Source organism: Kogia breviceps, chromosome 3, assembly GCF_026419965.1.
Source record: "Kogia breviceps isolate mKogBre1 chromosome 3, mKogBre1 haplotype 1, whole genome shotgun sequence".
Taxonomy (NCBI): domain Eukaryota; kingdom Metazoa; phylum Chordata; class Mammalia; order Artiodactyla; family Physeteridae; genus Kogia; species Kogia breviceps.
Genome location: NC_081312.1, coordinates 11142718 through 11167730, shown reverse-complemented (window position 1 = coordinate 11167730; position 25013 = coordinate 11142718). Strand labels below are relative to the sequence as shown.

At 36.8% G+C, this 25013-nt stretch overlaps 1 protein-coding gene across 17 annotated transcripts in view; it reads left to right on the top strand.

Moving 5' to 3' along the window:
- UNC79 (unc-79 homolog, NALCN channel complex subunit) overlaps positions 1-25013 on the top strand; it is a 258599-nt gene that overhangs the window by 35523 nt on the left and 198063 nt on the right. For 13 of the 17 annotated variants that reach the window (XM_067027853.1, XM_067027851.1, XM_067027844.1 and 10 more), the window contains exons 1-5: positions 2740-2894; positions 3639-3759; positions 10538-10842; positions 14304-14474; positions 22970-23062. In XM_067027853.1, the coding sequence (XP_066883954.1) occupies positions 2792-2894; positions 3639-3759; positions 10538-10842; positions 14304-14474; positions 22970-23062 (793 nt within the window). In that variant the 5' untranslated portion in view covers positions 2740-2791. Of the gene's footprint in view, positions 1-2739; positions 2895-3623; positions 3760-10537; positions 10843-14303; positions 14475-22969; positions 23063-25013 lie in introns of those variants that run through there. The other 4 variants (XM_067027847.1, XM_067027850.1, XM_067027842.1 and 1 more) reach the window with 4 other exon arrangements.

Below are 25013 nucleotides of genomic sequence, written 5' to 3'. Positions count from 1 at the left end.
TATGCTTAGTTATTAGTACAGTAAGTGATTTATTATTCACAATAGCCCCATGAAGTTGGTATCATTATCCCCATTTTACAGATGGGGAAACTGGGGTTGAGTAGAGAGAGAACCAAATTCTTAGTCCAGAGCTGTTTGATTTCAGAGCTCAGACTCTTAGCTTTTACTTATACACTTAGAGGACTTCCTCTAATGTGGTATTTTAGTCAGTTTGCCAGAGCTGCCATAACAAAGTATCACAGACAGGATGGCATATACAACAGAAATTAATTTTCTTGCTGTCCTGGAGGCCAGAAGTCCAAGACCAAGGTGTCAGCAGATTTGGTTTCTCCTGAGGACTGTCTCCTTGCTTGCAGATGGCTGACTTTTTACTGTGTCCTCATATGGCCCTTTCGCTGTGCACATATATCTCTGGTGTCTCTCCTGGGCTCTAATCTCCTTTCGTTATAAAGACACCAGTCAGCCTGGATGAGGGCCCATTCTAAGGGCCTGATTTTAACTTAATCGCCTCTTTAAAGGCCTGATCTCCAAATACAGTCACATTTTGAGATTAGGACTTCAACATATGAATTTTGGGGGACAAAATTCAGTCCATAGCAGATGGCTTCTGTTTTCTTAAAGTATAAGGAAAAAACTGGCCGTAGGGGTAGTCTCGAAAAGCGTGGAGAAAGATGAAACAGTGATTGAAGAGTGTAGAAAAAGGAGCTTACTAGAGATATGTAACCTTAGGGTCAGGTGAGATTGGAGATGATTTGTTTACATCCAGTCAACCCAATTATCTGAGTTTCTGCAACAATATTTAGGCGTATGGGTGGAGTAAAGTATTGCATATGAACTCTCTGCTGCCACGAGGCTGCTGTGTGCTCAGCCAAACAACCATCTCTTGTGTGCAAAGTTGAAATGTAAATGAATTTCATTCACATCCTCAGCACAATTACAAATTACTGTATGTCAGGAACCTTTCTGGCTGTTCTGAAATAGTTGAAAACAGGAAAGTTAAATAAATCAGTGACTGCTAGGATTTTGTTGCATTCACCAATGAACAAATTAGCTTGAACATTTTTCCAACCGATTCTATAAAAAAAAATTGTTTTTAATGATTACTCACCACTATTTTTGTTCTTCTTTCTCTCCCCCTTTCTTTCTTTCTTTTTTCCCCATCTTCACTCATCAATTATTTATTGAACACCTACTAGATGTCTGGCACTAGGGATAAAAAGAGTCCACAATCTAGTGTGGGAGACAGGTGTATATGCAAAAAACCCCGAAGTGATAGTGCTATTATTAAATTAATAATTCATGTGTTCATTTATCCTGCAAATGTATTGAGTGCCTGCTATTAAGTGCCAGGCAGTGTGTTAGGCTTGGGGTAGAGACATGAATAAGATAGTTTTTGCCTTCAAGAAATTTACAACCTGGTATAGAAAAATAAACAGGTAAGTAAACAAAGGCAATACATTGTAACATTTGTAAAATGTTAAAAGATCTCAAAGACAGGGGTGACTGTGCTTTCCCTTGCATGTTTGGATACCCGTTAAAAGGAGTCTTTGCTGCGTTTTAATGAAAGGAACTGTAAAAAGCACATTCGTTCATTTCACGTGTTCAAATGCTCACTATCATTGTGTAGTGACAGTTTTGTAGTTCTTGAATCATGAGCAAGCATTGAGTTGGGGAATCTATGACTTTTCTCCTCATTTGAGCTTATTGTCCAAAACCTGCACTATCAAGACCTTTTTAAGGTGGTAGAATGATTAATGGTATTCCTGAAATACTTGACAGAAACCTGCTGAATGTTAAAGCTTGAGAAAAGTCACAGTAACAAAGCATTATTGTGATGGTGGGTATGCAGAAAGCGTATGCTGGCCTAGCACATATCTCAAATTCTTGGATCTCAGAACTATGTATTAATGTAGGGGTTCCCTGTAAAGTAATTTTTAAAAAGATGATGAATAGCAGATCAAAAACATGAAGAAGAAAATGGATATTTGTAGATTATGTAACTGAAACATTTTCAACTATCATCTACTTTTACCTTATCTCAGGAAAAAAATTATTTACAACCAAACGCTTATTGGGGTTAATTGAGACAATGGATTTAAACTTGTTTTCTTCAGAGGTGATGTGCTATATAAACTCAAGGTGTTATTATCTGCAATGTAGACTTATATGTGTGGGAAAATGCTAACCATATTATGGAAACAGTGCAGATAGTAGGAGGGAAAAAAGGAAAATCTGATAAATGGTATACGTGAGATTTAGAATCTATAATTAACCTAATAACAGCTGAAAACTGCTCTGATGTCATGCAGTGAACACCCACTATCTGCATACTGACTTCATTTCAGATGGTGTTCTAGAGTATATCATAGTGGAAAGAGCACTGGATGGGAGTCAGGGTTCATAAGTTCTAGTCTAGCTCTGCCGTTGACTACCTATATGCCTCATTTTCCCCACCTTTAAAATGAAATGGTTATGGGCAAAGGTCTCTAAGGTCCTTCTAGTCCTATCTCATCATTCTGTGATTCTACGTCCCATGCCTATCAAAAACATTTTGACTTTCTTCGAGTTGCTTAAGCCAGCATTTCAGTTAGAATGCATCCAGGAGCTTGTTTCCATGGGCTGCTGGGAACAGCAAGGCCGTGCTTCTCCAGGACTTGATATGTCTTCTGTTAACTGCTGACAGTGAGCCATGCCACCTAAAAGGCTCCTTTGGTAGCCTTAAAGATTGAAAGGACAAATGGACAGTGTTGGGAGCTCTGTGGAAGAGGAGACCTGAGAGACGTTGACCATCATGACCCCTTGGGATTTGCAAAGAGGAATGACTAGAACTGGGCCATTCACTGCTGCCAGGTCAAAGGTCAGGTCAGGAATATGGACAATGCTGGTGACTCCAGGTAGGTCTAGGAGGGTAAATAAACCTGTTTAGTCCCTCCTGAATCTTGAGAAGATCTGGGCAGCCAAGCTCAGAAAACTATTAGGAAGTCTCCTAATTTATGAAATTACGTGGAAGAAAAATGTGACATTCGTTTTTTGTAATTTGTTACCACACAGTCATTGCATGCTTACTTAATACTCACCAAGTTAATCCACTTTGACAATTCTCACAGTTCAAACATTCACTAAACACACTATATGATCACTTATTGCGTTAAAAATCTGGTTTTGATTGTTGCTATTATGCAACGGATTCCCTATATTTTAGGAGTTTTAGTGTTGTTGAAAGACCTTCTGAGTTTTCTCCAGTTTTAGTTAAGCACTATTAAATATAATTCTCTGGTGGCAGAGATATATATCTATTATTATTTTGCTAATAATAAGCTAACTTGGGGGTGATTATAGGATGATTTGGAGTACTGCCTTTCATAGTGATAAAAAGTAATGACTAATTTGTGACTAGGATATTAAGCCAGATAACTAAAACTAATTTTCTGTGTGGAATACAATTATAAGTAAGTTAAAGGCCTTTTATAATTGTTTCCATCATGGAATTCCAGTAAAAATTTACATGTTTTCCTGAAAATACTGATTAACTTCCTGTATCTGATCATTAAAAAAAATAACTGTATGCCTAATACATATTACAAGATGATTCTTTTTTTTTTTTTGCTTTTTTTTTTTTTTTTTTTGCTTTTATCTAGTTGCTTCTAAGATCCGGTACTTACAGGAATATCATAACCGAGTTCTCCACAACATTTATCCTGTACCTTCAGGAACGGATATTGCAAACACCCTGAAATACTTTTCTCAGACCTTGTTAAGGTAAGCTTGAAAATATCCTGTCCTTTGAAAGAATTATTAGGTAGTTCTACTAAATTGATTGGGACCTAAATTTTTATCAAACTGAAAGTCTTGAAGGGCCTTATGTTTTCTAGTGCTCTGCCAGAAGAGTCTGGACTCAAGCTTTCTGGGTGTATATAGCAGATGAGATCAGAGGCCTAAATGATAAAAATGGCTACTGCCTGCTTTCCTCAGTTGAATGCCTTTTCAAGAGATTGATATAGTGATAAAAGTTATATGTTTGGCACTAATATAGAGTGGAATTAAAAGGAGAACCTACATTTGCTTAAAATTAAGAACAGCAAACACTTACGGTCTTAAAGAAAATCAGAATTACGAAGCATTTTAAGTTCATCAGTAGTATTTCCTATTTCTCGAAGCATAATTTATGATAGTAACAATTATTTTTAATCCGTGTAACACTTCAGGTGTTCAATATGCTTTACAATCGATATGGAGGACAACAAACAAAACCACGGCAGCCCTTTTTATACTGTCTGCTTTGACTATAGGGTAGAGACAGGGGGGACCCATCTGCCTCAGAGTTCTCATTAGGAAAAACAGGCAGACAAAGGTGAGCCTTTCAGCTAAAGACTCAATTGTCGGGGAAATAACATCGAAGAAGTGAGAGCACGCTTCACTTTCCATTAAATTCTAAGGCTTGGTCTCTTCCATTATCCTGATCTCCTCACTCCAAATGGAAACACGTTTCTTTCAGCTATATAACAGCAAAAGGTTTGTAAGATAGGCATTAGGGAAAGAACACCAGCTCAGAACGACTGTAGTGGCACTGGAGTTCCCAGCAGTCTAAGGCTTTGCCCTGGGCCGACTGAATGCCTTGTAGAAAGAAGCCTCACTAGATCAAGCCCGCTGCTAGTCTTCAGTGCCACTGTCTCTGTGTTCTTATTCTTTGGAATGTCTCTTCTTCTTTAGAACCCTTAGTGTCCTTGTTCTGTGTTAAAGGGATTCTGTTTATCAGATTCATAGATTTCATACTTACATAGTAAGTTCAGGACCTTGTTATGGGACATTTCTCTTTTCCAGTGGCAGTGGAATAGCTCAGTTTTCGCAGTACTAATCAGATAAGGCCCCAAGGCATCCGATTCTGTCCTCTTGAATTCTCCTTTTTTCTTTGAGGTCAGGGTTCTTAACGGGAAACACTTTTCTTTATCACAAATTCTGAAAGCTCTCTAAGTGAGAGACACTTTTCAGTAGGAAGCAAATTCTGAATTCCATTTGCAAAGAAACTGTGACATTCTAGTTGGCACTTCGAAACTTGCTGCTTAGGTCTTAGTCATGGTGCCAAAAAATTAAGAAATTTGGGATATTGAAGTCATGTTTGCAAGACATGAGGATTCCATTTCCTTGAGCAATGAATCATTAGAATATGATCATGGGTGACAGCATTTTAATGGTAAAACTAGGGTTAAAATAGTTTATTCAAGTGCTGTTGGGAAAGACTCCATGCAGTTGAGTCCATTTTCAAAGGGAGACAATATCAACAGCTACAACGAATGGTAGTACTAACCAATAGCTATTCTCATCATAGCAATATTATAATACGTAATAGTAATGATATGTCAAGCACTTTTCTAAGCACTTTACATGTGTCATCTCATTTAACCCCTCATATTAATTCTATTAAATAAGTATACTATTATACCCATTTTATATATAATGAAATTAAAGCACAGAGTGGTTAAATTCTTCAGAGTTACATATCTGGTGAACGTTGGAACAAGAATTCGACCCTGGGAGTCCTAATCCACAGCACGCTCTCTGAACAGTTAGGCAATGCTGCTTCTCCTTACTATTGGCTGGTTATCGTATCCCAGGGGGCACTTCTTTTAGTAAAAACTTGGTTTGGCCTTTGGGAATGCTGGCATCCATTATGAGTCCATAGAGTATAATTTTGGCTCTCTTTGAGATCTAGGGAGGAAAGGAGGTGCTTGGCGCAAAGATTTACCATCTTTTTTTTTTTTTTTTTTTTTTTGGCCACGCTGCCTGGCTTGTGGGATCTTAGTTCCCTGACTAGGGATTGAACCCATGCCCCCTGCAGTGGGAGGTGGAGTCTTAACCACTGGACCTCCAGGGAAGTCCCCATCCTTTTGAAAGTTACATTGAGCTATACCTGAGGTGATGTGGACAGTGTTTCAATTCCCAGATGTTTTAGTGCTATCTCCCACTCAGCAGTTCTTTGTGGCTAGTAAGTCAGAGCAGAGTTGACAGCCTATAGGACACACACACATCAAGTGGGAGGAAGAAAGAAGACACTGAGGAATGTAACAAGTCCCTGGTTGGACTTTAATACTCACAGGTTCAACTCTTGGGCTGAGCCCAATGCATTTTCTTCCTTCTCTTTGCCTACCTTAGTTTAAAAAAATTTTTCATCTCTTTTGTTTACTTTCCAATAATTCCAGTAATTCAGAACTTACAACTATTGTCCTATGTATTAGACCAAGTTATGGTCATTTTCATCATTCTCATTGTTGGTTTATACATCTGTAATAATCTTATTTATAATTCTTCATTTTACTTATGCTGTTAGAAAGTTCAAGACAAATAAGATGGTCTAAGTATTTGGTGTCCAAGATTCTTTGACAGTAATGCTTTCTACTTACAAACAAGATGGTTTCCTTTGCATTTTATATAATTTATTATATACATTCAGAAGCACTTCTTGCTTTCAGAATTCAGGTTCTTAGAAAGAAACAAGAAAGCATTAAAGATAAATTCTCACAGAGTAACCCTCTGTCTTTCTCTTTGGGTATTCTCAATGAAGTTAAAATTATTTTGGTTAAAATATGCAACTTGAAGATCCAGCAGCATCATTTAAGTCACAGTTGCATTTTTAGAGTAATAGTCCTTTGGTATTCATGCATGCATGAAACTCTCTGATTTCAGTAGAGGGTTGTACATATTTTCAAAGGCAGAGATTAGGCTAGGTGTTTAACTTCAATTAATTTAATCCATAGGAGAGGAGAGATTATTTGTGGAGAAATATAGAGACCGTAATTGACTATATCAGCAGTTGAACAGTCCACATAGGTCCACTTAGTTTATTATTGGACTCAGAGTTCATGGAGGTTCTCCAAAGTCTAGGTGAGCAGAACGCAAGTCCTCTGTGTTACTCAGCTTGCTAGCCCTTGAGTCTAGAGCAATGTTCTGTCCTGAGAAGGGGATCAGTAAGTATTTGTGAATTGAATTGACTTGAGTCCAAATTTCATCCATCACAGGAACTCTTCTAGAGCATTTACTTAATCTAGCAGTGACCGAGGGTCCTGGGTAAGATTTTGTATGAGTGCTGAGGTGTCCCCAGTTTAACTTAGTAGGGATCTAAGTGTGGCAATGGACACACAGTTTATACACAACTTCAGAGTTTAGTTTTTTGTTTGCTTTTAGCATTAGAAGTGACTATGAAGACCATCTAGTTTAATCTCCCCTCATGGCTGCAGAGGAATCTGTCCATTTTATATCAGAAGCATTCTGGGACCATATTTAAAACATCTAAGGTCTTCTGTAGGGATCTTGCCTTTCATCTGGGAGAACATTTAAAGGCTTTCTTCTAGTCTTCCTATTTCAAACATTCTTTTGGAATTCCTTCCCCCAGATCACTCTTCTGGTGCCATTCGAACTGCTAGCACATACAATCTTTTTCAAAAAATCATTGAGTTTGGGGAAAGCTACTTGCTGCTAACTCTTTAGAAAATGTTTAATATGATATTAAAAGGGATTCTAGTTTCAGTTCGATAATCTTAATTGAATTCTAATTTCTAATGGCTTAGGAACAAAATACAGACTTTCAAATGACTGATTTATTGTCCACAGAGTAGCTTTAGAGCATAGCATGATCAAGTAAATTTTATGAAGTGCATAGATCTAATTCAAATGTCAAAGTTCATAATCGTATAGAAAGTTTATTTGAGATATTAATTTTCTGTGCTATAGATACCTCAGGGCGACTCCTCATCTTTCCCCACACTCAGAGTGTGCCTCTTCTCTTGGTTTCTCTTGATGTTGGAAGTAAATGCTTGGTAAAGAGGATCTTAGGAGTGAAGAGGAAAGGTGAAGAGTTGTCTGCTGGGTCAAACTCTTCTGAGCAGGGCATTCTTAATATTCTTTTTGGTTGGGTGTACAGACCTCTGGGAAAGAATCTCAGATGGGGAAGATGGTTTTATCATTCCCAAGTTAGACAGTTTGGTTGGGGAAATAAGTTTCGTTTTTTTAATGAATAAACTTCACAAAACATCATGAAATCACAATGCATTGTACATTTATTCATGAGCCCTTCTTAAGTTTTTCCACAAATGAAAACATTTCCTTACATTGAAACATGAATGGTAATTTAAAACTGGTTTCATGGATTATTCATCTTCAGCCATTTTTTCTCAACCTCACCCTACTTATTAAATCTAAAGGCAGTGAGAGAGAAGTTTACTGTTTCAGTGCTGACGTTTTTTCTTCCCTACGTATATGAAGTTGGTGCTGCTATCCTTTGGAAACCCTCCATATACAGGAAGGGAAAAAAATATCAATGTAGACCTCCAAAGTTGATTTGACTAGCGTTTGTTAAATTGTATCAAACTTTGGAAAAATACTGCTGTGTATTTGAAAAGAATAATGTGCTATATTTCCCCCACCAAGGAAAAGTTTGATGAGAGCAATGTACTTAATTTAGAGAAAAGCATTAATGTATGCTCTACAACTAATTTTATTCTCTAAGGCAAAGTATTGTTTTTCCGTGCCACTTCTATAAGAGCCACATGTTGCAATTTGGGAAGGATGCTGGTAGTAGGCTAATTTAGGGCTGAAGTTTGGGAAATAATATTTCTGACTTACATCCATTGTGATTTTAAGGGAATTTTCAGTGGGATAAAATCCTACAGGGTTAAAACAGATTTTTGGTGAGTGGGTTTATCAAGAATATAACATTTAAAGGGGCTACTTTTAGGAGTAATTGAGTTATATGAGAAAAGTATAAAGTCTGATGGAAAATCTGATGGTATTTATAATAGATGTAGGCAGGCAGGGGTAACTGGAATGTTGATATTATCCCATTGTAAAGTATAAGCTTACAAAGTTAAATACATCACACACAAAAAAGGTAAATTAAATCCCTTTAAAAATAAAAAAAATTACACTAAATCTTAGGTTATTTATTGCTAAGAAGTATTACATAACTATTCTGAAGTTATTTTTATTATTATTAATTGTTTTTCCCCTGGACATTGTGTAACAGAAGACAAAGGAAATCGAGGTAAATTAGGCACATGGAAAATAAAAAGCATGTAGTCATTTTTCTTACATTGTAACATATTTTGCACTAACAGTAAATAAAAATAAATGTAAATTTGAAATAGCGAGCATGCTTGACACTAAACAATTCTTCACACCACTGTAAAATTGTAATATCATTAACTAAGAACTTAGTAATGTTTGATGCACATAGAATAAGTATAAGATAAGATATTTCTATGTAATGAAACATTTATAAATTGTTATCTATTTTGATTAACATCGAAGTGTACTGTATCAAAGCACTTTGTAAGTGCAGCAGATATTACCAGTATAATGTATAGATATTACCATTATAATGTCTTTAATGATTAAATAGTATAACCTAATTAAAAAAAACTAAACATTTGGCTAAGCAGTCATTTCTTCTATTTTAAAATTAGCAAATTTTCTGCTTTATTGCTTTTACTAAAATGTTTTTATTTAAAAATTAGTGCTAAAAGAAAGCCAATTTATTTTTAAGAATTTCTTTTTATTACCATTAAATTTTTTTTAACTTTGTAAATTATCTTTCCTTTAGTTTTTAGTGAGTTTTGTTGAATAATAACGTAAGTAGCAGCAGTAATATATATATGAGATCTTATTGTATGACGTGCAGCTATATGACAGATACTGCTTGCTTAGTCTTTAGAATTTTGAAGGTAACTATTTAATAAACCTCTGTTTGTATTCATAAAATAAAATGTTTCCTCCCCAACATGCAAAATTTAAAAAGCACACATAAATAACCATTATCATTAGTTCACAAACATATGCTATGGACCATCTACTCTATATTATTTTATAGCTTTTCCAATGTAGTTTAGCTAACATTTTAGAAATATGTATTATTTCTAAATTCATATGCCTGTTTAAACTTCATTATCTCAAATGATACTGACAGAATGTCATGAAACAGTATCATAATATACATATAGACATTATTTTGATGCAATAAACATGTGATTTTTAAGACTCTCTTAATAAACACACATGTTTATTCTTTGCTAAAACATGTTTCTGCAAGTGCCATACCTATATTTTGCAAGTTTTTCTTTACCTGATTAAGGCAGTCTTGCTGAAAACTTCCTTTGCTTTGAAAGCTCCTCTTAATTAGCAACGAAAGCTCTAACTCATTAGACAAAGCCATCATTCTTCCTTTCTGGAAACCTCGCCTTCATCAAATCAATAAACTGTAAAACATGGGTTTGGCACTGAAACATGCATTTTTATATTTTTGCTCCTTACTAGCCAGATAACACATGAGATGCAATGCAACTTCCACAAAATAAACCTTACGTTATTGGTACCTCTGCGCATGAAGCTCTGCAACCCGTACTAGATTTGTAGATGCTGCTGATGTGGCAATTGCATCTTATGTGGGATGTATCTGGTGTTTTATTATTTGTTTTAGAGTGTCATTTCAATGTAATGTGCTGTTCTTTGTGTCTTTGTTGTCTCTTTTTTTTCTTTGTCCCCCCAACAGCATTTTGTCCCGCACAGGGAAGAAGGAAAACCAAGATGCCTCCAATTTGACAGTGCCCATGACCATGTGTCTTTTTCCTGTGCCATTCCCACTCACCCCATCTCTAAGACCGCAGGTCAGTTCCATCAACCCTACTGTTACTCGCTCCCTCCTTTACAGCGTCCTGCGTGAAGCTCCCTCTGAACGTGGCCTGCAAAGTCGTGATGCTCACTTGTCAGACTACCCTTCTTTGGACTATCAAGGCCTCTACGTGACTTTGGTGACTCTCCTGGATCTAGTTCCTTTACTACAGCATGGCCAACATGGTGAGCGTTTAATCGAAACTTTTGAAAATGTACATGTATGTTTATAGATGCTAGAGACTGTTGTTATTATAATAAATTGCTTGAAAGGTCTTTGTGTGGCTAAAACCTTTCTTACACTGAAACTTAATGATGGTGTTTCCCTTATTGTCATTTTTTGCTGCTTTATGGCCAGAGGGGTGTTATCCAAGTGGGTCTGCATGGGTGGGAGGAATGGGCTTGAGAAAGGAAGAAGACTATAAAAGGAACTTAACTATTCTCCCCTGATCTGCTTATCAGGGAGACTCTGGTTGAAATTACGATTTGGAGGTTAAGTTTTAAAAACTTGCCCCCCAGAAAATGTAAGAGGTGGAGCTTAAAGGGCACGTCATATCCACTGACTAATTCTGTGATTTTGGGGAGCAAATCACAGAATCTCTCTGGGACTCATTTTTCCTGTCTTTAAACCCAGGAGGTTAGATAATAAGAAATCTCTAAGAACTCTTCCAGATTTAACAAACAATCAGTAGTTATTAGAAAATGTTGACGAAGTGGTACAGGTGTCCAGTGGTGCGATATGCCATATATAGTATAAGCATGCCGTGTGTGGTGTACACTACACAGTCTTAGTGGTGCTTTAGGACAGAAGCCTAAGAGCATGCTTCTTTTCTTAACTCTTCCTCTTTCTACTGTGTGTCTTTAGTAAATTTCATTATCTTGCATACTTACCGAATTCTTCTAACCCATAAAAAGGAGCACAATAATATCTACTGCTTAAGTATTCAATATTATATTTGGGAGAATCAAATGAAAAATCATACAGTAAGAAAAATGACTTTTGCAGCAAATGAGCTTTTAATACACCAGTTGTCTTAACTTTAAAGCACTGATAATTTGGTCCATGGAGGTATGATAACCAAAGTTTCACTGTACAAAAAATTGGAATTTCAGAAATGGGTGGGTGGTGGCGGTTATTTTGTCTTTTAGTCATGGCTGACTTTCCTAAGAGAATGCTTAATGGTTTATTTAGTAAGATGTGTTCTGAACTTAAAAAAAAAAAATCTTCTTTTATAAAAATGATGAAATAATGATTATTAATTTGTTTTTTCTTATATTTACAATTCTGTATAACAGTGAATATAAAAAATGTAGAAACTTGTGAGTTTGCTTATTGTACAATTTTGTAGCTGTTTGAGTCCAGTCACTTTTACTGTGATCCTATCCCAGCTCAGAACTTAAAGGAGATGACTCTTTGAATGTAATATTCCCGGAGCTTGCCGTGGTGGTGAACTTGTCAGTGCTTTTCCTTTGTGACTACCTGCCTGGTCTTGGGATGGGCCACTGAGTTAGGGCCCCTTGATTAAGATAAAAGCATCCGTTTGGTGTCTCACAGCCCATTTAACTGCAGTTAATGTGTAAATTGTGACAATTTCAGGGGGGGGATTATTTGTATTTTTGCTCTTTTACCCACAGCTATTTCGTGACCTTCCTCTTTACTGTTATCTATAGGCTGTGTTCTTGTTCTGCATAACAGATCTTAGAAGATAGGAAAAACTCACTAGACCATACCTTAGAGGTTAAAAACCAATACAACCCTGCTTTGATCTGAATGACATCAGACTTTGCGAGGAAGGGAGTTTGGAACGTGGAATTCTGGTTCCCAAGCTGGAACTTCTAAATAAAAATGACTGAGGGGTGGGTCCTGAGGATCTGAATTTTTAACTAGATCTCTGGGTGATTCTTCTGTACACAAAGTCTGAGAACCACTGCACTGTACCCAGCAGAGCTACATTTTTGTTGCAGTTCAGCTGCTAAATCTCAGGTGATCTTGGGCAACCACTTCCCTTCTCTGGGCCTCAGTCTCCTCATTTGAAAAATATTCCGGGGGGGCTTCAGGTTCCTTTCAGTGCCAATGTTCTGTAACTAGGCTAAAAGGCAGCTGAGGTGTCTTACGTGCACAGGCTCAGTCAGTTCTTAGGAATACACTTGTGAATTTTCGGTTTCATCAATGTGAGTCCAAGGTTGACTGACCCTCACTCCCCAGTGGGCAGTGTGGCCACATCCTCTCTGCTGTCAGTTGATGTGCTTGTTGAGGTGGCATATTAATTCTAATGATAATCAGAATTAACATTAGGCATCAAAATAGCACAAAGGAGGTGCATCTGCTACAAGACAAACAGGTCTAATAGTTTTCTTTTATACTGGATACGAAAATGAGAAAGTCTTCATTGTCAAGTCTTGGCTGATGACCTGTATATCAGGAGATCCAGAAACATCAAAATATATATGCAGTGTAATGGGATTTGGTTTACATGCATTCTAAAGCTAAATTGTTACGATGTTTTGAATGTCCTCTATTTTTACTCCTTGTGCAGGTAATAATAATAGTAACAATATTAATATTCATAATAATATCTAATATTTGTGGAGCACACATTAGGTGGTATGTTAAGCACTTTATGTTTTTCTCATTTAAACCTCCTAACAATCCTTCTAATGAAGTGAGGTAGGTACTCTTCCTATCACTTAAAAATGTTGATAGATTATTATTAGGTGGCACGTCCTTCTGTGATAATTGATAACTAAGTGAGCAGGGTCATGCAGTATCAGTTTACGGCTTCCTTTCTTTGGTGCGTGCTGAGTCTGCCGCTGTGCTGGAAGACGCAAGTTACTTCATTGCCCAGGACTTCAGATGTAGGAAGATTGTTCGGTGGATGGAGCAGAAATAGCATGGTTTTATTTCCAGTCTTGCCCTTGACTTTCCTAAAAATTCCCGTGAGAAAATAATTTAACATCGCTGTGCCACAGTGATCTTGTATAAAATGTAACAGAGGTAAGAATGCTGGAAGGATTTCAAGATTTGTTAAGCACTTGGAAAGTGCTTTTAATTTATGAAATCAGGGAGTAATATGAATACCAAGTACTGCTGAAGATGGATAAGGTGTTGAGGAAAAGCTCACATCATAGATACGGTTGACCCTCGAACAACTTGTGGGGTTAGGGGCACTGAGCCCCCATACAGTTGAAAATCTGCAATCTCTGCTGCTCTCGCTGCCTCAAAAACAAAGGAATTGATAAATGACTCACCTAAGGGCAGGGAGCTGAAACAGTTTGGATAGAATCAGGACTCAAACCCTAGTTCTTTGGGTTCCACTTATTGTGATCTCTAACTGAACACAAACTTTTCCCTGCACTTAGTTGATTTAAAGATCTGTAAAATGAAGATACAGGTACTATATTTATTGAAAAAAATCCATGTATAAGTGGACCCACACAGTTCAAACCTGTGTTGTTCACAAATCAACTGTATATTTCTTAATGCAATCATTCATCAAAGACTGTACGCACTCTACAGAACTCTTGATAGGAAGGGAGTGATGGTTGCTTATAATTTAAACCAGTTCATAAAAACTTAAAATGTAAAATTAGCATTTTTGTTAAATGGCAAAATATTCAGTGACTGATTACTTCATTTTGTTTTGTAGATCTTGGACAGTCAATATTTTATACAACTACGTGTTTGCTCCCCTTTCTCAATGATGATATTCTGAGTACTTTGCCCTACACGATGATATCAACTTTAGCTACCTTTCCTCCGTTTCTGCACAAGGATATTATTGAATATCTCAGCACATCTTTTCTACCAATGGCTATATGTAAGTTCGGTCTTACCTAATACTAGATTATTTTTATGTGTTGTATGACTGGAAATTGCTTTTGCTGTTTAGGCTACAGATTTTCAAGATTATAATGGAATCACTTGCTGTATACATGTGCTTTGATTTAAATTCAGTTATTTCAGCATGAATAGTATGGTGAACGTCAAAGAAATGAAAAGACAATTATGCCTTAGGACTGTTGTACTCACATAGTTTGATCTTATTGGATAGGAAGAAAGAACATGTCAAGGCACAGTCTGTATTTCCTCCATATAAATTACGGTATTTTAGAAAAAAGGGTGGAGCGAAGTGTTGCCTTTGATGTAGAAATTCTTATCTTTTGCATCTGAGAGAAGTAGGGTGTGCCAGGAAGAGCAATGGATAGAATCAGGATATGTAGATCTCCTGTGGGCTCAGTTCTGTCTGTAATCTGCTGTATGATGTGAGGTTGGGCGACTAACATAGCTGAAACCTCATCTCCAGAATGATGATATCATCAGCTTTCCCTCACAGGGGTGTTATGATGACAAAATGAGTCAAAATTTATGAAAACACTTTGAAAAAAGCTGAAATTTACAACTCATGTGCAAGGTACTCTTATAAACATGGAATTGATTTGAATTCTGTTTCACTTTTATAAACTTAATTCTGCAGGCTTTCCAGATGTGATAACAGAGAGAAAAAAATAAGTTGGGTTGTGTTTTTTATAATCAAAATTCTGTTAAAGTATTTTTTAAAATAAATGGGTGATTAATTAATTTACATTTCAGTGGATAATCTGAAAAGATTATGGGTTTAGGAGTCAAACGTATCTAGATTCAAATCACAGCTCTGCTACCAACTAGCTGTGTGAGCTTAGGCAAATTACCTAACCTTTCTGTTTCTTAACCTGTAAAATGAGAATAATGATAATACTGCCTCATAAGGTCGCTGTGGCAATTGAGATGATTAACTGGAACATTGATAGAATGCTAGCACAATGCCTAGCGTTCAGTAAATGTTAGTTTACTTCTCTCCTTCCCTCAACTCTTGTTCTATAATAATGCCTGTGTTGGTCACATTCAATTCCTAGAGATCATTTTTCACCATTTTAATGTTATGTACTTTTATGATCTTATTAAAGTTGTTGCTTTTTAATAACAATTGGTAAACATGTACCTTTGAGCCACATTTACTTATTTTACAATTGAGTTTAATTTTAGCTATGGAATTGTAATTTTCATGTCTTTTAAACAGAGCCTGACCTCTGCCTAAATTATATAGCTATTTAAAAAATTAGCAGACTGATTATACTGTTCAAGTAATAGAATATTTGATTGTTCTCTTTTTTGGTTCTGTGTAACCTTATTGACAAGTACTTGCTTATGGATACAGCCTTAGGATTGCATAGTTATATTTTTTTTAATAAGTATGTTAACTGTTAAACTTAGGCATAGAAATTTTTTTCTTTTAAGAATAGCAGGTGAGGCTGCATCTTTCTAATAATGAGTGTAAATTCACTGTATCCTTCTTTCTTAGAAATAAGTTAATAATTTTGGGAGATGTAGTGCATATTTCAGGCCCTTGAAGTTATAAAGAGCAACCAAGCATGTGACAGCTGGCAACTTGTTTCTTCACCCTTGATTATTAATTTCTGCTTAATTAGAAACAGACCCCAAAACATGCCTTGTAGTCACATTGGAGTCCTTACTTATTTAAATGTGTGAACTGGCAACTAAGGAGAACAAAATAGTAAGTTGAATTTTAAAAAACTTGTGTGAAAATTTTAGTGCTTATTAGTGGAGTAGCTTGGTGTTCGTTTAAAGGGTAGGGACAAGTCATTTCTGTCTCCATTTTTTTTTTTTTTACTGTAAAGGAGAGGTTTAGAAAATAATGTTCCATCCCTAAGGCTATTTCTGTCTTAATAATTCTAGGTTAAATAACATCAATCTTATTTTACATAAGAGGCACATATCTTCCTCCAATGCAATTGCTGATCTGGTTCATTTATTTTGCTGCTCTGGTTTTAGTCTCCTAGTTCTGACTTTCTCGTTTCTCGTCACCATTCCTGTAGTTCAACAGTAGCCAATCTTTGTCATCTTTAAATCTCTGAAAATAAATTGTGGTACTAACCTTTAAAGCCAAATTCTATTAAACGATTCAGGCATTTCTTTTATACTTATTTCTTCATAGAGTAGATACAAAGGACATAGATCCAAAGATGGAGGGAGTTGAGTTCCAGATTAATCAAGTCAAACTGAATTGATGTGAGAATGTGTGTCTGTTGTTTGCATCCATGTTGGTTTTATTTTTGGAAGTTGTTTCAGTGTGTAGAAAATTCTGACCAGAACAAGAGGGGAGCATTTAACTTCTTCGAGAATATTTTTATTTCAGGCCTGAGATGAAGGATGTTGCATTTTCTGAGTACTTGATAAAGTCTTTAAGACAAAAAGGCTTTTCTCTCTTTGGTATGGTATTCACAAGGTCAAATGTAATACATGGACAGTTTTTCAGGTGTTAAATGATTATTTCATTAAGGACTTAGAAGATGAGAAAGTCTGAGCTCTCAAGTGGACCTAATGAGGTATTGCAGCTCCTTCAGTTTAAGAGCCCTGCGTGTATATCAGTTATGTCTTTTATGTCATTTTTGTCAATAAACCAAGTACTGTGCTTTTATTTTAATAACTCCTTTGAGGTGCTGCAGAGCAAACTGAAATTTATTATAAAAATTTCCTTTCACATAACCTTTTCTTGTTAACTCTTTCCTTGTGTATATATTACGATACACTTGTTTTTATTCCACATGTGTGCAATAGGCTTTGTTTATATATATATATTAAAGGAATTACTAAGAATTGAAAAAGTCATTTGCATTTCACCATGGAAACCTCTCTTTTTCCACAAAGGTTCTGTGATTTGTGGACCAAATTGAAATATGGATGTTGGGAAGATGATATTTTGGCAGAGAAAAGAAAAAGCGGGTCCCAAATGAACATTATGTGATGTAGGATACATTATTTTAAAGTGAATAGTAAAGCTGAGCAATTAATTCAGTGAAAGAGCCTTCTAGCGGTATCTTGGTATCCTGAACTGTGAAGTCTCATCTAGTTTCTTTTCCAACTTAAATTTCCTCAAAAATCACTCATCCTCAGGTAAAAAAAAGAGGTTCATTTAGATCTTTGCATTGAATTAAAAGTAATTGTGTGATTTAATTGAAGGTCTGCTTCCAAACCATTGGCCCTGTATCATTTTTTTGTTCTATTGCTTCTACAGAGGACCCATGTTATGTTCTCTGATCTTCCAAACACTAATAAGTAAAGATAATAGAAAAAAGACAGTAAAATACCAACACAAGGTATTGATGGTATTTAAATAATCTTTTATATATAAAATCTGTTTTATTAGCTAATGATTGTTTTTATAAAGTAGATCTTACTGTACTTTAAGAGCTTTATTATTGAATTGTGGGAAATGTTTTGGAATAGGAATCCAGAAGGGCTGAATTGTAGGCCGAATCTCTCAACCTTATCAAACTTTAGATTCTTTAGCTGTAAATTTGTGAATAATCATAACCTCACTTGTCTACATCACAATGTTTGTTGTGAAGACCATGACGTAACATATGGGAATGACCTTTGAATATTTTCTGATGTTATACCAATGTATAACACTCAGTCAAATAACAGACATGTCAAATCCCATTGCAACTAATTCCAATATTCTGCTCAAAATCACATGTTGTCCTGAAATTTTATCATCTTAAGTATTGCTTAAAATAATAGCGGGCCATCTGCGGAGGCTCGGGATTTTTCCCCCCTAGAGTGTGTTGTATAATAACGGTAATTGTTATGTCAGATTTTGATCTCATAGAACCTGATAGAGCACCTCTGCAGTGTTGATGGGCAGTCCTGTCTCTGTGAAACTTTATTAATCTACCAAAATCTGCACATATTTTAACGCTACATAGACTTCAGGTTCACGGTGTCTTAGTCCTCCCTTTATGTTGAACTGATATGACCTTCTGACAGCACAGGTATCTTATGCTCAAACCCTGTCTCGTGGAACACAGTTACCTCTGCTTACACAAACAGAGGCCACTTGCTAATCCAGGCAGCGCAGGAAATGGTTCTGTCATACGGTAGAACTGGCATCAGAATGTTTTTCTTCTTCCCAGGCGATTCCCTTACCTTTACCCCTTGACAAGGTATAAGGCTAGAGGGGTTTATTTAAATATATCTCAATTCAGACCACTTCTTACCACTGTCTCTCATCTGGAGCAGACCAGTAGCTTCCGAGCTGGTCTCCACGCTCCTACTCTTAGCCCTCCTACAGCCTGCTCTCCACCAAAAAGCCAGAGCTATCCTCCAAACATGTGAGTCAGATCATGTCACTTCCCTCCTCGAAAGCGTGTGATAGCCTCCCATCACTCCTGCAAATCAAATTCAACACCCTTCCGTGGCCCACCAGGCCCTCTGCCTTGTGATGTGGGCCCTGCTTATCTCACTCCCTCATCACCTGTGTCTGCTAATGTTCACTCTGCTCTGTCCATAACGGCCTTTCTGCAGTTTCATAAAGACACCAAGCTTTTGCTTTTCCTCTGTGTCACAAGCCCTTCGTGCAAATGGTCACATCATTTGCTTCCTCACTCCCTTCAGGTCTCAGCTCAAGTATCACAGTCTTCCCAGAGGCCCTTCCTTACTCTCAAGCTAAAATAGGGCCTTCCATTTCTTTCTACGTATTCCCTTGCCCTGCTTTATATTTCTTCACAGGTATTTGTTTGCCTGTTCCTCTGGAATAGTGCTGTTCACAGAACTTTCTTCAGTGATGTTTCTTCAGTGATGTTATATAAAGAATAGCCGCTAGCCACATTTGGCAACTGAGCACTTGAAGATGTATCTAGTGAGAGAGAGGAACTGAAATTTTAATTTAGTTTACTTTTCATTAGTTTAAATTTAACCACATGTGGCTACTATATTGGATAGCACAGCTCTAGCATTTAAGCTTCATAAAGACAAAGACTCTCCTATCTTATTTATGGCTGTGTCTCAAGGGCCTAGAACAATGTATGGATACTGAAAAAAAAATACTCTGTGAATAAATAAGTGACTAGCACATTAGCTGTGAAGTCAAGTGACTTAGGCTGTAGTCCTAATAATTAGTTCATGTTTGCATGCAAAATTTGGTTCCTCTTTTATAAAATGGCTTTTCCCATATACTTTTTTTAAAAAAATGAGAATCATATAAGAGCTACACATGATAACACCTTAGGAATTATAAAATGCAGAAACAGATTAAGAAATTGTTATTGTTCATAGAAGGGGAGGGGATGGTGGTAATGATTGTTTTGGTGGTACTAGGAGGATCAGGGAATAGGTCTTAAAACTTAATTATATTTTCTGAGCTCAGCATTGAATGTAAAATTTTCTTATTTTGATTACTTCTCTGCTTCCTTCCATCATATGTAGCTTTGACCTTAGACACCCTCATGGGGACAAGCTACACATCTGTTTGCCTCGTGCCTTTTTAACAAGATTCAATAAATGATGTGTGCCTCTGCATGTTTATTAAATTAGAATTGTGGTGATTTTGTTCAGTCTGTTAGAAAGCTATGGAAATGCAAGGTGCTGTCTGTTTATAGAAATATTGGAGCCAGTTTCTGAGGGCTGGAGCCACGGGAGCACTCTTGGCTTTGTGGCTGACCATTCTTGAGGGAGAGCGTAGATTTGTAGGGGTAGGGGGGATATTCAGAGGTCACCGAGCCATTTGTCCTGTTCTCCAAATAAACTTCATCTAAATCATCTGAGACATTTGGGCATCTCTCCCATTTTTAAAAAAAATATTTATTTATTTATTTAGGCTGCACCGGGTCTTAGCTGCAGCACACGCGATCTTTTAGTTGCAGCATATGAATTCCTAGCTGTGGCATGCATGCGGGATCCAGTTCCCCAACCAGGGATCAAACTCGGGCCCGCTGCACTGGGCGTGCGGAGTCGCACCCACTGGACCACCAGGGAAGTCCCATCTCTCCCATTTTTAAAGACCTCCAGGCACAGTGCTTCTCAGCCTACCTTAATAAGTAGTTTTCATTTTTTAGAAACACTTATAGTTTAAAAGTTTGAAATGAGTTTAAACAAAGGTGAAAGCACTTGTCCCGAAAGGAATGGATATAGTATACATATAATTATTTTTCCTTGCGTATGTCCAAGACTACACTTTCTTTTGCTTTTTTTCCGCCCTTAAAGAAAGAACACAAGGGCATGCAATTATTCCTCCCACACCTGGACACCTTACTGAGTATTTCCTTTCTTGTTCTCATTCCTGAAGTAGTACTTCTCAAATGCAGCTCCAAGGCCCACTTGGTCAGAATCACTTGATGTCCTTATTAAACATGTAGCTTTCCTGCTTCTGAACTGATTGAGTTAGACTCTCTAGGTATGGGGCCCTGCAAGCTGAATTTGAACCACCTCTGTGTCTAAACTCTGAGAGAAAGTGAATCTTGTTCTTTAGGATTTGGCACAAAGATGTTTTTCCTTGATTAATCGTATTTGATTAATCAGCTTTAACATCTAAGAGCAGTGAGCTGATCGTCACATCTTTGTATAATAACTAATTCTTATTTATATTGTATAACCAAACTAATTTATGTAGCTGAATATCACCTGCTTAGTGGGTTAGCAGCAGCCCAGCAGTAAGTTATTAATAAAAGCAAACTTTGGTAAATGGAACTTAATTGTAGATCTGTTTTATTTGTTTGTTTATTTCTGTAAAGCTATTGTAAAGGCCACTGTCCCTTGCGATGCTCAGTTTTTTACGTTAAAAAGAAGAATCATGTTAAATTTTTTTTGGTCTTTATTTTACTATACAACAAACCTTTTTTTTTTGTTGTTGTTTTTTTGTTTTTTGTTTTTTTTTTTTTGTTGTTGTTGTTGTTGTTTTTTTTTTGCGGTATGCGGGCCTCTCACTGTTGTGGCCTCTCCCGTTGCGGAGCACAGGCTCCGGACACGCAGGCCCAGCGGCCATGGCTCACGGGCTTAGTTGCTCCGCGGCATGTGGGATCTTCCCGGACCAGGGCACGAACCCGTGTCTCCTGCATCGGCAGGCGGACTCTCAACCACTGCGCCACCAGGGAAGCCCTACAACAAACCTTTTATTAGTGCTTTAATGATTCTTTTATACCTGTGTTTTATTATAAGTTGCCTTATTCTTGTTGGTTGTAGGTGAGATACTATTCCCACACATTGCACTTTACTACTTTAAAATAAAGCAGATTTTAGGGTTATCTGCTTTTTTCTTGTTGTCTATGTTGATGGTCTTCTGCAGTATGGGTTGGAAATTGAGCGTTGACTTTTTGAGGGTGTTATAGTCACTGTTTACTGTTCTGTTCATGCTTTCTTGACAATTTGCTGCAGGAGGCCAACTGTCAGGAGAGGTTCCTGCTCTTCCTGCAATTATCCTGAGAAAAGGAATTCATTTTATATTTGAGTCCTTGTAAAGTATCGTGGGCCCTCTCTCAGTTACTGTGTTTAGAATAATAAAGTACTCTGGGGACAACATATTACCCCGAATGACCTCCATCAGTGATAGTTCCGGATGCTTATAGAGGTTACCTTATACCCTCTATTAAAAAAGAAAGAGAAAGGAAGTTAATACAGTATTGGATGTCATCCTAAACAAGCCACTTAAAGATGACTCTTAAAAAAAACCAAGATGTCTCTTAAAAGCAGTATGTAAGTGGTTATCACATGGAGGTCACAATTATACGGCTAAAAGATGAACTTTGAAGAAACCAACTGGCTTTTGTGATTGAATACCGCAGGATAGGATAAAATGTCCAGCAACAGCATTATTCACAGATTCAAAAAGTGCTGTATATTTCAAACAACTCAGGTACATGTGAAGATGGTAAGCTCTGGAAAACTAAAAAAGTGATTGTCATGGTGATTAAGATGCTGGTGATAAAGTTACATGTGAAGGTTTGAATAAAATTATTTAATGATAGGTGAGAGTTGAAAATAATTTTTAAATTGATATAACTAAATGAATATGGTACCCATTAAAACTAGACTCTTTCATCTGCATCTCTTAAAGTTAATACATTCAAGTCGTGTTCAAAAACGTTTTATTTTTACCTTCTTATTTGGATAACCTTCAACATGCCTTATACTTGGGTCCATGGAGGATTCTGTTTTTTCTTTCTTTTCTACCTAGATATAAACATCTTGGAAACAGAGATCACATTTAAGTACAATTCTGATAAAACGATTACATTACATTCTGGCATTACTCCTGCTCCTTGAAGATTCTCCCTAAATGTGCCTATGATAATGACTACTGGAGCGTTTGTATGCTAGGACGAATTTGTGGTTTTATTTATGCAAAACTTCTATTGATTTTTTTTTTCAAGTTTCTTCTCAGCTCTCATGCTCTATGCAAAGTAGCAACTAAATATAAATGTACAAATATATAAATATATATATATATATAGTGTCTAATCAAAAAAATTTTGGTTTCAGTGGGCTCCTCAAGGAGAGAAGGTGTTCCTGCCCACGTTAATCTCTCCGCATCATCCATGCTAATGATTGCGATGCAGTACACATCCAATCCAGGTAAGTGGAAATTTGGATGGCTTCACTAGTTCCAAACCAATAATTCAATAAGACATCCAATAAGCAAGCTAGAAATTCTCATGGGAGAAGAACTTCTCTTGGTAAATAGAAACTGGAGATGTGTTAGAAAAAAGACTTTCAAATCGAAATAAATTTCCTTTGCCTCTTGCTATTAACAGTAATCTTGCTGACTAGTGATATTTTTAGAATGTCTGAGAACGCAGTTTTAGAACACTGACTGGAAATTACTTGAATCTAAATATATAGAAATAATTAAATTAGAAATGTAAAAATCACCTGCAATTCTAACAACTAAAGATAACCCCTGGGAATATTTTGTGAATTCGCTACTCTAAGACCACATGAATAAATCGTTTGTTACCTTCCCACTAATTATATGAGAAAGTACATTGTAACCTGTCATTGAGTGTTATTATAACATTTGTATAGAGATGGACAGATAAAAAGTAATATGTCATTTTGATCTGTGTTTTTTCAATTTCTAGTAATGTGGGACAGATTTAATCTGATATATTCTGTTGGATTTCCATTCATCAGTGTAATCGCAGATGAACTTTGGGAAACTGACCTAAAAGGGGGCTGACTGTTGGAGTCACATGCTAAGATATGAACTCAGTTTTTATTTTCATTTGGAAAGTAAGCAAATTTGGTGGCCCTGTTTTCAGCCTTCTGCTTAATTACGTAATGAATAATAATTGAGTTTTAGACTCAGCATAAGGAAAACAATTTTTTTCATTTAAAATCTTAATGCTTCTTAGCCTGGAGTATCATCTTTAAACATGAAATTCCTTATGATTATTATGTGCATTTAATTAAAATGTATATTTTGGGGGAAGTTATACCTCGTGTCTCACTCTGGCTTAAAGGATCCTCATAATGTCATTTATATTTATTAGATTTTATGTCCTGAAAAGAACCCCTTCACATAGAATCTAGTTAGTTAACTAAAGTCTCATCATCAGGGTTTGGTCCTAATTTCGAAGTTGGGAGACAGTAGAGCAGGCTGGGTAGAATCGTGTGCTTTGAGGTTAAGGGTATGTGGGTTCATATCTGAGCTCAGCTCAGATTGCCAGGTAGCTTAACCTTGAGCAAGTTCTTTAACTCCCCTAAGACCAAGTTCCCGCATCTATAAAATGGGAATTCTTCCTGTAGTACCTTAACATGCTGTTGTGAGGATTTAATGGCTGAAGTGTGTGTGAAGTGCTTCCTTAGCATAGTGATTTGACACCTCATAAGCACTGCTCAGTAAACAGCAACACGGATCTCTACAATCTGCCACTGTCTTGGAGTTGAACGTTTCATTGGGAAACCACTGTGATCAAATACTTCTCTTATTTCTTAATCTGTATCTTCATCTGTTCATGGGGGAACGTGTATAGCCAGCTATTCTATACTAAGAATGACATTTGGGACCCCCAAATTAATCTTGTGATGGGGGAAACGTAAGAAGTGAGGTGCTACCCACCAGGGGACTCTCTGAGATCAAGCGGGTAGGGCATCATTATCCTTTGAACTATTACTGGGGGAGACAGCAAGTGGCAGGCTGGTCCTTGTAGCTGATTGTGTATCAAAGATAGAGCAGGGTTCTTGCTCAGGTACCAGGAATTCATTGCGTCACTCCTGTGTACATGGCTCCGTGCTAGGCATTGTGACAACCGCCCTGAAATGGAAGATATGGTGCTTGCTTGCTATGGAGCTTATGTCTCATTGGGAAGATTAGGCGTGTTTACATAAGTCATTAATTTACAATGTAAAGTAGTATGTAAAAAGTACCACATAAATTCTATGGACTGTATTAATTCATCAGAGAAGAGAACTCCATGGGTTGAAATGATCAGGAAAGGCTTTATGCCACTTGAGCAAAGAATGGGTCTTAAAATACGGATAGAATTTTGATTGATAAGGTAAGTGGGGCGTTCTGGGAGGGGAA